Source organism: Elaeis guineensis, chromosome 13 (assembly GCF_000442705.2).
Source record: "Elaeis guineensis isolate ETL-2024a chromosome 13, EG11, whole genome shotgun sequence".
Classification (NCBI taxonomy): Eukaryota; Viridiplantae; Streptophyta; class Magnoliopsida; order Arecales; family Arecaceae; genus Elaeis; species Elaeis guineensis.
In genome coordinates, this window is record NC_026005.2 from 5,686,718 (window position 1) to 5,700,979 (window position 14,262).

The 14,262-nt window shown below is 36.4% G+C and overlaps 1 protein-coding gene across 5 annotated transcripts; it reads right to left on the minus strand.

The window, feature by feature from the left end:
- Positions 1-6,967: 6,967 nt before the first annotated feature.
- LOC105056787 (F-box protein FBW2) lies at positions 6,968-10,426 on the minus strand. 5 transcript variants are annotated; one of them, XM_010939097.3, is made up of 3 exons: positions 10,289-10,426; positions 8,820-9,164; positions 6,968-7,825 (listed from the first exon to the last, which is right to left on the minus strand). In XM_010939097.3, the coding sequence occupies exons 2-3, from the start codon at positions 9,134-9,136 to the stop codon at positions 7,162-7,164; spliced, it is 981 nt and encodes a 326-aa protein (XP_010937399.1). In that variant the 5' UTR covers positions 9,137-9,164; positions 10,289-10,426; the 3' UTR covers positions 6,968-7,161. The 5 variants fall into 5 exon arrangements, with proteins under 5 accessions (XP_010937399.1, XP_010937398.1, XP_019710153.1 ...); XM_010939096.4 differs by lacking the exon at positions 10,289-10,426 and adding an exon at positions 10,067-10,224; XM_019854594.3 differs by lacking the exon at positions 10,289-10,426 and adding an exon at positions 9,799-10,033.
- Positions 10,427-14,262: the final 3,836 nt, after the last annotated feature.

Genomic DNA, 14,262 nt, shown 5'->3' on the forward strand with positions numbered 1-14,262 from the left:
GCTGGAACAAGCATCTTGAACAATATAATATTCACTCTAGATTAACTTTGTGCCACTTCGGGGCTGGAATGAGAATCCATGGAAGAAGACAACCGAATTACCGATGTTGATGCTAGCATGATGAGCATTGTTTCTAGCCTTGTATCTATTTGACCAATTTATTTTGCTAAATCTCACTTGGTGAGAAATTGAGAGCTGGTTGGTGATTCTTCATGGATAAGTGTGTGACCTGTTGGTGATTCTTCACTTGATGAGCTGTTGGTCTTAAATTGCATGCAGTGAAACTGATAGGCAACTGATACTTTTTGGACAACCTACTGACAGACTTTTCCACACTAGTCAGACAGTGTGTGTTCATCATAGCTCATCAGACATGATTAAAAAATGGCATCTGACTGCACGAGGCTTCTGCCACTCTCGATTTTAATAAAGATGGAGAGACTATTTTTTTTGTTTCACAGTAAATAATTATTGTGGGGTTAAATAAACATCCACTTCTTACATGCTCTTCTCATTTTAAGCCCTAATATTCTTGCTTGATTAAGGATCTAAAATCTAGTTAAATCCAATCACACACATCATGATTAGTATGGGATCATCCTCAATGGATTTGTGTTGTAGTTTTGTCTAATCTATATATACTATGGGTTAGATTTATTCTGATATCATTTCTATCAGTCAAAAATCTCATTCAAAAAAAATAGCCAAAAGATATTATTTGATCTTTTAATTCTGTATATATATACAAGATCTACTCGATGCATAACTAATGTGATACTAAATACACACCTGCATATATTCTCATACTTTAATACTCTCTCTACTGCCAATTAATAATCTTCATCATCTTTTTGATCTTCAAGGGAGGCAACTTTGGGGAATGCCTCCGGAAGATGGAGTATGCCTTTCTTGTTATTGCCGACGACGAATCCTTTCAATTGCAAACTGTAAATAAGAAATTGAATGTGCTCGCTGACATTGAATGGAAATAGGCAAATCAAAAGCATGAAATGCTTGCCATTACTAGAGGAAATTTATATTTAGCAGGAAATAATGCCACCGGCAGAAGACACAAGTCATTTCTCATTGCTAAGAATGATGAGCACTGTAGGGACAGCTTCATGGATTTCCAGCTCCGATTTGGATACGACCCTCGTGAAATGACTTGAGTACGCTGTCTTGTGGCCACTAGAGGCTCCAAATCTTAGGCTGGAATGTTACATCTCGTACCGCATGATACATTAGAGCAGCCCTCCCCTAAATTGAATCATGGTCCAGGTGAATGAGGAAGCTTTTGAAAGTGAACTTTTGATGTGTTACATGAAAAATTCCAAAGGTATATGTTGTTACCTGCACCATGTAACAATTAATTCGGGTTAATAAACCGATTAAAAACTCAATGGATCACTTGCAGATAACTCATTTTTTTCTCCATTTTGAATCATAAAGTTAAGGTGGAATTTGTTTGCACTACAATTACCTCTCAAAAATTTTACAGGCTCATGGTTGGTTCCATGAAGAGCTAAGAACCACGTAGAAGAAATTTAGTTGAATGAGCCCAGTTTCAGCCGAGAAGGGACCCTTGCATCTCGTCCGATGGCCATTTTACTACTGAAGTTCTAAGCAGTGAAAAAGCTAATCAATCTATCATCTTTATGCGGATTAATTGTTTTGACGTAAAGGAAATTCGTACAGACAAGTTTTTGAGAAATAAATTCACACCGACAAGTTATCCAAGGATTTCTTTTTTCATTTTACCTCTATGATCAGAAACCCTGAAATGTCTGAGCCTATGTTTCAACAGACACTTGAAACTATTGGTCCCTGTTATAACAGTGAATACTGTTCCAATCCAAACTCCAGACAGCTTTTATTTTTTTTAAATGGAGAACTGGGATGGAAGAAAGCAAGGTCAAAATTAGATGAGGATGGTATTTAAATTTACATCAATCTTAATTGGTGGTCAGTGACTTTATCAAATCAACCAATAAACTCAGTGTCCCGTAACATTGCTACCATTATAATAGAATAAGACCCAATTAATTTTTTCATGTATAAAAATATTAGCCAATCACGTACTATGTATTTTCAACTCCTTACTGACGGTAACAATGGATTGGATATTGATCGGATTGGCAAATATCCATATCAATCTTATAATTTAACATTTCTTATCTATATTCATTCCGTACCCGCTCCAAGTTAGGTTGGATTGAATTGAGTAAATAATGTAAATCAGAACAGAGAAATAGACAAGGCAGGTTGAAATAAATTGGTTCAGATAAAAAATTTATCATGTAAATATTTATAATTTTTTTAAAAAAATATTTAGATTAAAATTTTATCGATAACAAAACATATTATTATATCCAATTTAAACATATTCTGAATATTTTATATAAAATTCATATTCATCTAGGATCTAAATGGGTTGAATAAAATCCTTTTCATTTGAATCTAGTCGGATACCTTATGCATCGGCTATAATTACCATCTCTATTCATTGCATGCAAAGCTGCACCACCTTCAAACCATGATTTTAGCTGAAAGAGAAACATCATTCAATGCAACGTGGAAGTGTTAGGTGCCCTGCCAATGAATGGGGCCCATTTGGTGGGGCCTGAGGTGACAAATTCCTCCGCACACGCAAGAGAGAAAGCATTAGCAGGGCCACGTGGGCCTCCGACAATGTTACCCTTTCGTTCCGTGTACCCAAAGATTCTCCCACACCCTTGTAGGCCCCACACCGAGCTCAGCCAAAATGATCGATGCCCCCCCCCCACCTCTTTTGTCCTCATTTATTTATTTTGCCTGCCCGCCGAATGAATCGAGATGTGCATGAACAGTTCCATGATTGAGGGCTCCTTTGATGTTTCTTTCTTTTTTCCCTCCAAACAAGGTGCCAACCTTATACTTCAATTAGAATTCAGCGCATAAATTAGCAAAAAGTAACAAAACAAAGTAAAAGTTCATACTCGCCTTTTTCTTTTTTTCTGGTATAAAAAGTTCATACTCACTTTAACTCATTCTGCTGACAAACAAGTCGATTTTGAGCACTTGTTTGAGACCCAAGACACCTCTCTTTCGAGGCGATCCATGGTGCTATAGATTTGGTGGCCCCTTGTATAGCCAGACATACCATGGATGTTCTATAAGAGAATTTGTCTACTATTCTGATTCAATTTTAAAATATTTTATACTCGAATTCTTCTGATTGTAAATTCATACTAGGGTGAGATAAGACAATCTTTTAATGGCACAAACAAAAAATAATTAAAAAAAACACTCTCGTTTAACAAGCTGAGCCTTAATATATATATTTTTTTTTCTTTGAGAAACATAAAACTTAAGTAATTTAGTACTAGATTTGCCTAAGAGAGAACAATTGATGCAAAAGCATGTAAAAATTGTTTAATAAATGCAAAGAGCCAATAGTTGTGAAAAATAATCTTGCACGAGATCATAGAGATATCATTCACATCTGGTGGTCTCTGTTATTTTGATGGTTTAGATGCCACAAAAGGGTTTTCATGGTGAATTGGCGTTTGTTTAGCCAACTGCTTGTGCCGAAGCAAAGAAGTTTATGTAATTCCTTGTAGGATGTTGATGAACATAGATAACAAGAAATAATTTTCAAGAGAATTTATTTATCCATCTTTTATAAATCTTTGAAGAAATGCTCCCTTACAAATAGTAGCGGATTAGAATAACAAACATGTATTCACTAAGACAAGGGAATTTATATTTACAAACTCGAGAATTATCTATTAGCATATCCTAATAAATAGTAAATATAACATCAAATGGTAAACAGGTTGATGCTAAAGTAATTGCAGCGCGGGATGAACAGCCATTGTACAGGAGTGGTGAGCCCCACTAGAGGGAGAAATTTCAGGGTAAATGAGTGCGATTTCCTAAGGCTTGTCTCCAAGTGTTGTTTGCTGGTGAAGCATTCGCCGTACTTAGTACATCCACTGCCTCAAAAACCACACCCACCCATTCCCTGAAACAATGTTCCACATCATGTAGCCTCTGTATTGTTGTTCGAAGGCTAGAAGTGGATCTATCCGGTGTGGCTCATGAAACCTTTTCTGTATGATATCAAGGCTGCAGGCATGTCACTCGACCCGACCCCAGGCCCAGCTCCACATGTGCTACAATTCATTCATGTATTTACTTTACATCGATTCCATATAAATTGGCATCGAGTTTCTAGCCGGAGCAAATTGAAAGTTACCCTATGTACATGATTTTTTACCAGTTCACCCTATGCTTACAGGAGAAAAAGAAACCCAAGTGGACTAAGAAACTCTTATTGGTAGCTATGCTTGGACCAAATGCCTCATGGAAAGGGAAAAAATACTAAGGGTGCATTCGGTTCATGATCTAAGTTGGAACCGTAATTGAAATGAAAATTAAAATGCGATATATTAGAAGAAAATAAAAATTAAATTTTAAAAAATTAATTTTTTTTTTTTATCGAGAACTACAATAATAATGAAACTCTCCCTCTGACATGTGATTGGAATGCGAGCAATTCATTTCCATCCCATTTCTATTACAATGTTCAACTCCCCCCCAACTGAACGTAGGCTGGGAGCTGGGATAACGGATGCAAGTGCTGTTCGAATGCCACAAACAGCAAGTCATGAGCTACAGAGCTAGTAGTACAGCAGAGAAAATGTAGGGAATGGTTAAAAGAAGAACTCTGCTCTGAAGCAACCCTCAATCATGCAGTGTTCCTCGTGCTGCCCGAGCCCTGGTATGGTATCCCGTGATTCAATTGACCGCCTCAAATCGCACCAATCCATGCAAATCACAGCAATCATTTCATCCAGCAGAAGGAACCTTTTTGTGCGACTAACCGTCCCCATAGGGGCATTACTTTTAAAAAAAATTAACACACAATCAGATCTAGCATTAAAAACATCAAATCCACCATAAAAGATGAGTAGCAACCACAATTATAAATAAAAATTCATTTTATGCTCGATGTAGGCAATAATGTTTAGTGTAATGTGTGCCTTATTACTATTTATTCTTAAACTAGTTATCCAAAGAAGCTTAGAGAAAACACACACACACACACAAAAAAAAAAAAGGTGGTGATGGGAATGGATGTGGTTGTCATTCAATACAGCATGCATATTATTAGGGCAGTACACATGCCGGATTCGGATTGGATTCATATTATCTATATGCATTCAAACTCGATTAATAATAATAATAAAATATGGTTTTAGGGGAGCAACCAGCCAAAGGCCAGCAATTTTCACAACTAAAAGAACCCTCATCAAAATAGTCCTTCAGAAAAAGCCAATTTATGGCAGATTACCAATAGGAAAGGAGCACAGTATGAGAGGTGAATGATTAAATGTTATAAAAAAAAAAAAACATTTTTGACGCATTTTAAATTTATTTTATATTTAGTATCGTTGAAATATAACTGAAATCTGGGTAGTGACTGGAATTTTGGAACTGAAATAATGGTGGGCAAGAGTTAAGAGAAAGAAACGTATAAATACAAATTTTAAAAGAAAAAAATAATATAAGTCATGCAGCCAATTCTCTTTATATTCTTATATTTATGTATATACATTTGCGCTATCAAATTTTCAAGTTCATATTGGTCAATCCAATAAGAAGTTGGATCTAACATATAGAATCTAATTTAATCCAATAAGATTATTAAAAACCTAATTTGGACAGACATTAACATAATCAATTGTGGTTATCAAGTTTCGGGACATCATTTGCGCCCCTATGTCTAATCACATATAAACTTTCTAATGCCGACCGAGTAAAGGTAAAACATTATTGAATCCATCACCAATAAAATATTGAATATAAATCCATAAGTCATATAATTAGTTTAAATATACTTTTTCATTTCAGCAGCGTAAGATGATACAGAGTACAAACAAGGCTTACCTTAAGAAGCATAGTTCCAGCAAATCAATGAAACCACCCAAAAACCTGTCCAATGTACAACCTGGAAAGTTGAATAAGCTTTCAAATTTCATTTTGTAATCAAATCCAAACATTTCAAAAAACAAATAAGAGTTTTACACAGTTGTTAGACAATAGTGGAGCCAACCAAATCCTACAACCAAGGACATATCTTTAAATTAAGCAATGATGGAGTGCAAGTTCTTGACATATAGCTGCATGGCTCTTTCACACTCTTCTTGCAAGACACCAATTCCATTACCTCCCTGCCGAAGATAATGCTTTGATTTACGACTTTTAGAGAGAGCAAAAAACGAAAAAAAAAAAAGAGAAAAAATCTTAGATTCTGCTAGTCTTGTTTCCTCTCTCTCAGGAAAACAGCATGAGCCCCAACAGTCAACTCCTAGTCCTGAGACCATAGGGACAAGGCCACAGTGGTACCAAAACCGACACTCTTCCCTTCCATTTAGGTAATCTCCTCGTGGTCATGCCCCACAGTTACCGACCCATTTGTCAGAAACCTTGCCACATAGAACATAACAATTAATTCATACAAAACAGCACCCTCTCATTTCTCCTCTCCATGGCATCACAGTTGGAACGGTGGAGTGAAAGAAAGCGACCATGGATCTATTCAAATTATTTTGAATCAATTATCTGCCCTGCAGAGACTCCAAAAAAAACAAATCAAACAGCATCCCAACTAAGATTCAGATACCTCAGAAAGTGCTATCTAAGCACTGACATTGGTGTTTAACCGGTTTGATAAGACCCCATCCCCAAAAGATCAGGCCAGTGCACAAGGCAGTGCAATCTAAGCAAGAATATGAAGCACATGGCAAGTACTGATAACTTGGCTGCATTTGATTCATCACTGGATAATAATCGAACTGTTTCAACCAATGATTGCCAGCCTGCCTCACCATATTAGATCAGAAATAACTTCTCACATACAAGTGCTTTCACAATATTCATGGAACAAATACAACTAATTATCCACTAGAGATTCCCTCCGCGATGAACAAAGAGGTCCTGCACTTTTGATTTGCTTCATGTAACAAGTTTACACTCAAATGCATCCCTTCCAACATATCAAATCAAAGATACAATAGGACTTATAGTAGACTATAGCGGTTCTAAAAAGCACCAGCAGAAACAGTAATAGTAGCAGCAGAATGTGTAGGCAGCCCTTTAAAAGCAAACAGACAATACTCATGGAGATGGAGGCCAATCAAACCCAGCAAATTCAAAATTTAGCCCACCACCATAGAACCTGACTTCCAACCCCTCCAGGCCTTGCTCATCATCCCAAACATTATCATCATCGCTCTCCCCCTCATAGACATCGATGCCATCCTCCATGAAATCCCATGAATACAGAGAGGAATCCGAGTACGAGGGGGTATCATCATCATCCCAGAAGCTCTTCTCGTAGCAGTCCACGATATGAGGCCCCAGCACCTTCAAACTAGAATGCCTCTCCTTCAGGATCTTGTCGTCAAGCTTCACATCCCAACAGCCCCTCACATCCAGGTATTCGAGATCCTTGCACCGTGAGAGGATCTCGAGGACCCCGGATGTTGTGAGGAGGTGGTAGGCCATCTCGAGGTGACGGAGCTTGGGCATCGTACGAGCTATGGCCTGGGCCTCATCATCTTGGCAGACCTTGTCTGCCACCTCCAGTGGGTGCATTCTCCGACGGAGCCCAACAAGGGACTTGCAGTGCTTGCCAAAGGCCTCAAGGGCACGAGCACCAATCTTTTTACAGTAGCTCACATCCAAGAAAGTGATGTTTGACAGTTTCGGTGCAACATGTTCAACAATGGAGTCACTTATTTCACTCCTCGGCAGCTCTAAGGTCTGAAGGGAAACAGCACTTGCAAAACCCAAAAAGAAATAGAAAGAGATAAGAGAGATTCAAAACAAATAACCATCAAAAACAATTCCCAGCATCAGGCACTTTTGCAAGATGTTCACCTAATCCCTTTTTAAAATGTTAAAGCCAGTTTAGAGGTTGGCTCTCTTCAGCATAAGGTCTGAAGTACACAAGGAATCGCAGAGCCTGCCTCAGGAATTAGATATGCAAAACCCATATGCACATATTGAAAGCTACAACCAGTAACTTTAACTGAAAAGCTCCAAGATACGATACCAAATCTTTGCTCTCAAGTGGTTCACATGATCATTAACTCCTATAACCAAGGACAAAGGGGATCTGAGACAACCTACTGCTCTGATTGCACGAGTGCAATAACTTGGACAACTAAAATAGGTAAATTGGAGAAGCAAGAAGTGATGCTCAAACAACAAACACATTGGATGAAAGGGATATAATGGATTAGATCCTAAAAAGTCGTCCACCATTCTAAGTTTCAAACTATTTAGGGAACCTGTCCATGTGGATCTATTCATTAAGAATGAAAAGCCGTGCCTCCTATTATCATAAATGTTCATTTGACTAATCTTATGATGAAATAATGCCAATATTGTGAAATTCAAAAACAAAAAAGAAAAAATTTCATATTCCACCATGCGAACCCATGAAGTATCTTGTCTAACATCTTCACATTGTGAACCAAGAAATATCTTCTAGTAACTCTTCTGAGATGCTAACCAAATCATAAAGATACGAGGAATACAAATACAAGGAAAATTTTGCCAAAAATTGAGATAATCACAGACACAATATTAGAATAACAAGAAAAGTTAAAATTTTGATAAGATGGGTTTGCTTGACTTGCCATAATGTGATTCCTAAGTTGAGGTTAAGCAATTCAGATGCTTGGTTAAGCCCACAACATCAAGGTCTAGAAACAAGAAAATTTGGCATTCTTTTTTTTTTTTTTTTAATGCAGTGGAATTATACTTACTGATCTGCAATGAAGGAAAAGATGGAGTCATTGGGCAGTCCAGAGACGCAGAGCCGGCGGAAGGAGTTGCAGCTCCGGGTTATAAGCATCTGCAGCATTCGATCCAAATGCTCCGGCTTGCACCGCTGGCTCCATTCCTCGATGTCGATCTCTTGCCAGCAGTAAGGCCCAGAGACCGCCCGGCGCCAAGCCTTGCAGACCCTGGGGACAACGGTGAGAATCTCCTGAAGCGAAAGGTTCCGAAATATCAAGCCCAAGGCGTCAGGAATCAGCTCCTCCCACCCCCTGAATTCACTGCATTCCCCCATCTTCTCCATGGAGGAAAAGAAGAGCCACCCTATATCCCTGTCCAAAAACCCAGATCAAAAAGGAAAAATAGAATCAAGAACAGAACAAAGAAATGATTCAAAATACATTTAGCCCAGAAAAAAAATTAGCTAATTTAGATTCCAATCCATTAGACTAAGACTATCCAGGAATCCAGAGAGACGGAGAGAAATAAATAAAAAAGAAACCAAGAAAACTGAGAAATTTAAGGGGAATGGCAACCCCTATTTGTTCAATGGATCGGCTGCCAGATCAACAAGTACCAGTCGAAATCGAGATACAAAAGTTGATAGCAGGCAAGATCTAAGAGGCAAATTCGTTCGATTTTGCTTAGAATGGGGAAAAGGAAATTATCTTCGATGAGAAAGAGGAGGAAATTCCCCCAAATTGCCTGCCTGTTTCAAGCAATGGATGGACCGATGGACCAAAATCCAATCGAGGTACCCTATCTAAAACCCACAAAGATCAAGAAATCAAGAAAAGATGACCCACGCAACAAAGCAAAGCCACCACCACGACAAATGAAAACTACTGGCTAAAAATATAAATAAATAAATAAAATACCATGAAAAAGACGAAGCACGAAATCAGGCAAAAATCGGATAAAATAGAGGAAAAGGTTCAGATCTTTTGGTTCTCAATCGTTGGTTACCCATAAGATAAGTGGGGGGCGAAGAGATCAAAACCCAGAAGCAAGAACGGGCAAACCACAAGTGGGGCTCGAAGTAGCGAGGAAGAGCCAAAAAAAAAAGAGTGCGTCTTTCCGTCAATTTGCCACCGATTCGGCTGGAGAAAAGCAAAAACGTGGACAAAAAGTGAAAAACAGATCAAGAAATCCAGACCCACAGGGGAGCATCACTTCCGGCACAAGTGAAGGAGCCCCCCTTAAATCCCAACCACTAAAAAGCCATCAACTTTACCCAAAGAAATTGCCGAAAACACCGCTTAATCTTCTTTCAGCCACTGCCCATGACCCAAACCACAAAGACATGGAAAAAAAAAAATGGGAAAAGAAAACAAAGAAATGAGCTTTAGAGCCTTTTCTTTACTCTGCTTCGCAGAGAAATAACAATGGTGAGGTTAACAATAATAAGAAAATAAAACAAGGAGAAGAAAACGAGAAGGAATATATCAACAGATACCCAGCAAAAGTAGAACAAGAGCTCCAATTCGGACACTTCGTTCGGTCTGCAACACACACACACACACACAGAGAGAGAGAGAGGAAGAAGGCACCAAACTTCCAAGGAAACAAGAGAAAAACTGCGGCAAAAGCTACGGGGGATGGGAAAGGGTTAAAAAAAAAAAAAAAAAATGGAGGGAAGGAAGGAAAAAAAAAAAAAAAAAAATTTTTTTTTTTCCTTTTTATTTTGATGAGATTGTGTGTGGAAGGGGGTGTTGCTCATGGGTGTGAATCTCGTATTGGGTTTATTAAATAATATCATATTCTTATCAGAAAAACTAATATAATAATAAAGAGTGGTGGACTAGCAAGGGGGAAAAAGGCTTTTATTATTTTTTTTTTTTAATTGTTTGAAATGACACATGGGGCCTGGGATTGGAATGCGGGGTGGAAAGGGTGGATTTTTCTACAGCTAGCACTTGCACTTGAAATGCACGTGAGTTGATTAGGAGGTTAAATTGTTTAGATAATAGGAAATCCATTGCCTTTGGCAAACCAAGTATCATTCGTGGATCTAGGGTTTTCATTTGTCTTTACTTGTCCTAATGTAGTATATGTACTTTCGAATATAAGTAATGAATAATGGTGTTACTGCAGCATAGGGAGATGAAATCAAACATAGGATACAAAGATATGCCCATGGAGTTCTCATTATAATAGTAGAGGTAAGGAGTTAAGCAAGCTAAGATAGCATGCATCAATGAGTTTGTTTCTACATGGTAAGGACACTTGGCTAAGCCGAGCCTCCGATAGAATGGATCCATATCATAAATCAAGAAATGGCTCGATTCAATAAGGCTAATAGCAGTGCTTTTTGATTATGCACTGATGTTGGAATTATATTTTGAGCAATGTCGAACATTTTAATCTTAGAAACTTCTGAAGATAAGTTCTTAGAACGAGGTATCGACCAACTATATTAACAATTGTGAGTATGCATACTAAAATTGTTATCTACTTTTCATTTCTTAGATGGTATAACTTATAAACTATAAATTATTATCGAGTAGATGTGGTAATTTCCTATTGCTCCTTTGATTTGGATGGGCCAATATAATCCATGTGAGACCCATGAAAATTTGTCATTTTGTATTTAGTGTTTTTTATCCAAGAGAAATTGCTAAACTATTTGATCATTTTTTGTTTCAGAAAAACATAAACATTACCTAAAGAAATGAGAAAAGCGGGTTGCTTTTTAGACTATATATTATTCAATATATTGTCGAATGATTGTCTGATATATCCAGAGCATTTGATACATATGGAACAAATAGGATATCTAATCCATCATGCTAACCCTATTTGTATGTATTTTCTGCGAAGACAATACCTTTCCAGCACCCAAAGTTGAACCAGACCCTACGAGCCGGATAAATCTAGTTTAGCCATCTCCATTTTTTATGTGTCAGATTTTATTTTCAATGCAAAATATACAGCACGATGCTATTATTGCATAACAGATACAAACCATTACAAGTTTATAACTCACAAGCAGATTAATTATATGTAAACTGATAATTTTAAAGCTAATTAAGATTCTGACTTATAATGTTACTATAGTTGTTCACTGGAAAACAAAGTTACAGGAGCCTGTAACATTTTACATTCCCGGGCTATACAGCATAGCAACATTGTCAAAGTGGCGGTCGATGGACAACCTATAAAACTTCAACATGTTTATTTTAAAAAAAAAAATCAATAATTAATATTGAACCTATGACATAGTCAAAGCCGTCGTTGATGAACAACCTATAATATTCACCATACTTATTTAAAAAAATAATAATTAATATTCGAACTTAAGACATGGTTTCAATTGTTACTGCCCCCTAATAACAAAGCTCTTCATCTCCCATATTTTTATTTATGAATGGGTACGGTTAGTTTTATCCTAATCCATCTAGACCCACTTGTATTATTTTTATCTAGATCTAAATATTTATAGACGCCCTATCCGAGAAAAAAATATTCGTTGATACCATATCAAATTTATAACAAATCAATAAAATTTTTTATATTTTATCAATTATTATATATTTTATCGATTTCTGTAGATTATACCCCATATTATTTTCATGTATTTCACTCATTTTCGACTGTTGATTAGTTTGTTACGACGGTGACATGATATGACCGTTGCTACAGATATTTTCTCCTATCTCAGTCTCGAACTCATAATCCATAGAAAAATAGTGTAATTATTGAAAAAAACCTCAATTCACTAATATACCCTTAAATTAAATATTAAAAAATAAAATAATTATAAAAAAAATATCATTTGAACAGGATCTATAATTTTTGTCATCGTTCCGTCATTAAAACAAGATAATTCTTAGAAAAAAAGGCTGCAATTTTTTTTTTTTTCTGAAATGATAAATAATGATGGCTCTTTCAACCTCCATTGCGTTAATGCAATAGGGACCCCCTCTTATCGGTTAATTAATATTTCAAGCATGTCAAGCTTATACAACAGTATTTGACATGTAGAAACTAGAAGGTTGGTTGGCAGTATTAATTTGGTTGGTCTGAAATCTGGGAGAATTTGGTGCACCTGAACAAAATGAGTTTGGCTTGCGTCAGGCCCCACGGATTCGTAGTTCGTATGCAACCTCGATTTGGAATGACTTGCTCACAAATTTTTCCTTCCGAGACTTGTTCTCAATTTGTTTCCTATTTTCTTTCATTCGGTCATATTATTTTCCATGTATTATATCATGCTTCCTTGTGGGTGTAAATAATACCCTACACCATACGCATCAGTATGTCCGTGCATTATACCCATCACTTTATCTTCTGTAGGTCAATCACCGAGATGCATGTATAATTAGTCATTTCCAATCTAATTTTTGTTGATTTTTTTGATCTTACCGAATGATGTAGCAATAGTTTATTGAACAGTTTAAAATTCATGTAGTATAATAATTCTAACCAATAATTTTTCATGCATGATGAATGAAGCATATAAGAAGAAAACCAGATGATTGGCTTGGTGTCCAGCTATACGATACATAGGGCATAGGATATAATTTTCACAGACCACTAGTTGATTTTACTTGGATGATAAAATTAAGGTCAAAACTACAAAATTTTAGCTGACTTCTACTTTACAAAAAAGTGTGCATTGGCATGCAATAATCTGCATAAATTAGTCGTCGCTGTCAAAGTTTGGGCATAAGGACCCACATAAACATTGGACGTATTTGCTCTATTTTGTCCATGGTGCAATCACTCCCAATTTAATGAATATTACTGACATATTTAAGGAAAATTAAGGTGGTCACCTTTAAGAGGAGCCATTTAAAATTAAACTAGCCATCTAGCAGCTTTGATTGGTCAAGAGAGGATTTTAATTCATGTTGAGCATGTAATAACCTAGAACCTTATCTAAAAAATTTAACAAGAAAATATTATTTAGATTTCTCAGCCTTATATAAGTATTTAAAATTTATCAAGTAAATAATCAATATGAAATTAAATACGCATCTATACGGATTCTTATATACTTTCTTTGTTTAAGTTCTGACATTATCGTCAGGCTAATAATCTAAATTCATTCAAATCCAATAACAAATATCGTGATAAGATCTTGGACAATCCAAATAGACATGTATTACAATGTCACCTAGTGCACATAGATTATGGCCAAATCTGTCCTGAGACCATTTGTAGTAATCTGTGACCTAATTCAAAAAGATTAGTCAGAAGATATTATTTAAATTTTTTAGTCCTGTATAAATATCTAAGATCTCTCCAATGAATAATCGATTGGAGCTAAACACATACCTGTACAAATCCTCACAATATATTTATTTTCATTTCAATTCATTCAATTGAATTATATATATAAGATGAGATTATCATAAACTATGATCTCATCCAAAAAAATTAGCTGAAATGTATTTTTTGGATTCCTTAGTTTTATATAAGTACTCA

Coding starts and splice junctions, on each gene's coding strand:
- LOC105056787 (XM_010939096.4), bottom strand. CDS start 10,137: ATGTCTTTGTGGTTTGGGTCATGGGCAGTGGCTGAAAGAAGATTAAGC. Junction 9,165..10,066: donor GTTTTCGGCAATTTCTTTGG/GTAAAGTTGATG, acceptor GTTTTTGGACAG/GGATATAGGGTGGCTCTTCT. Junction 7,826..8,819: donor TTTTCCTTCATTGCAGATCA/GTAAGTATAATT, acceptor GGGTTTTGCAAG/TGCTGTTTCCCTTCAGACCT.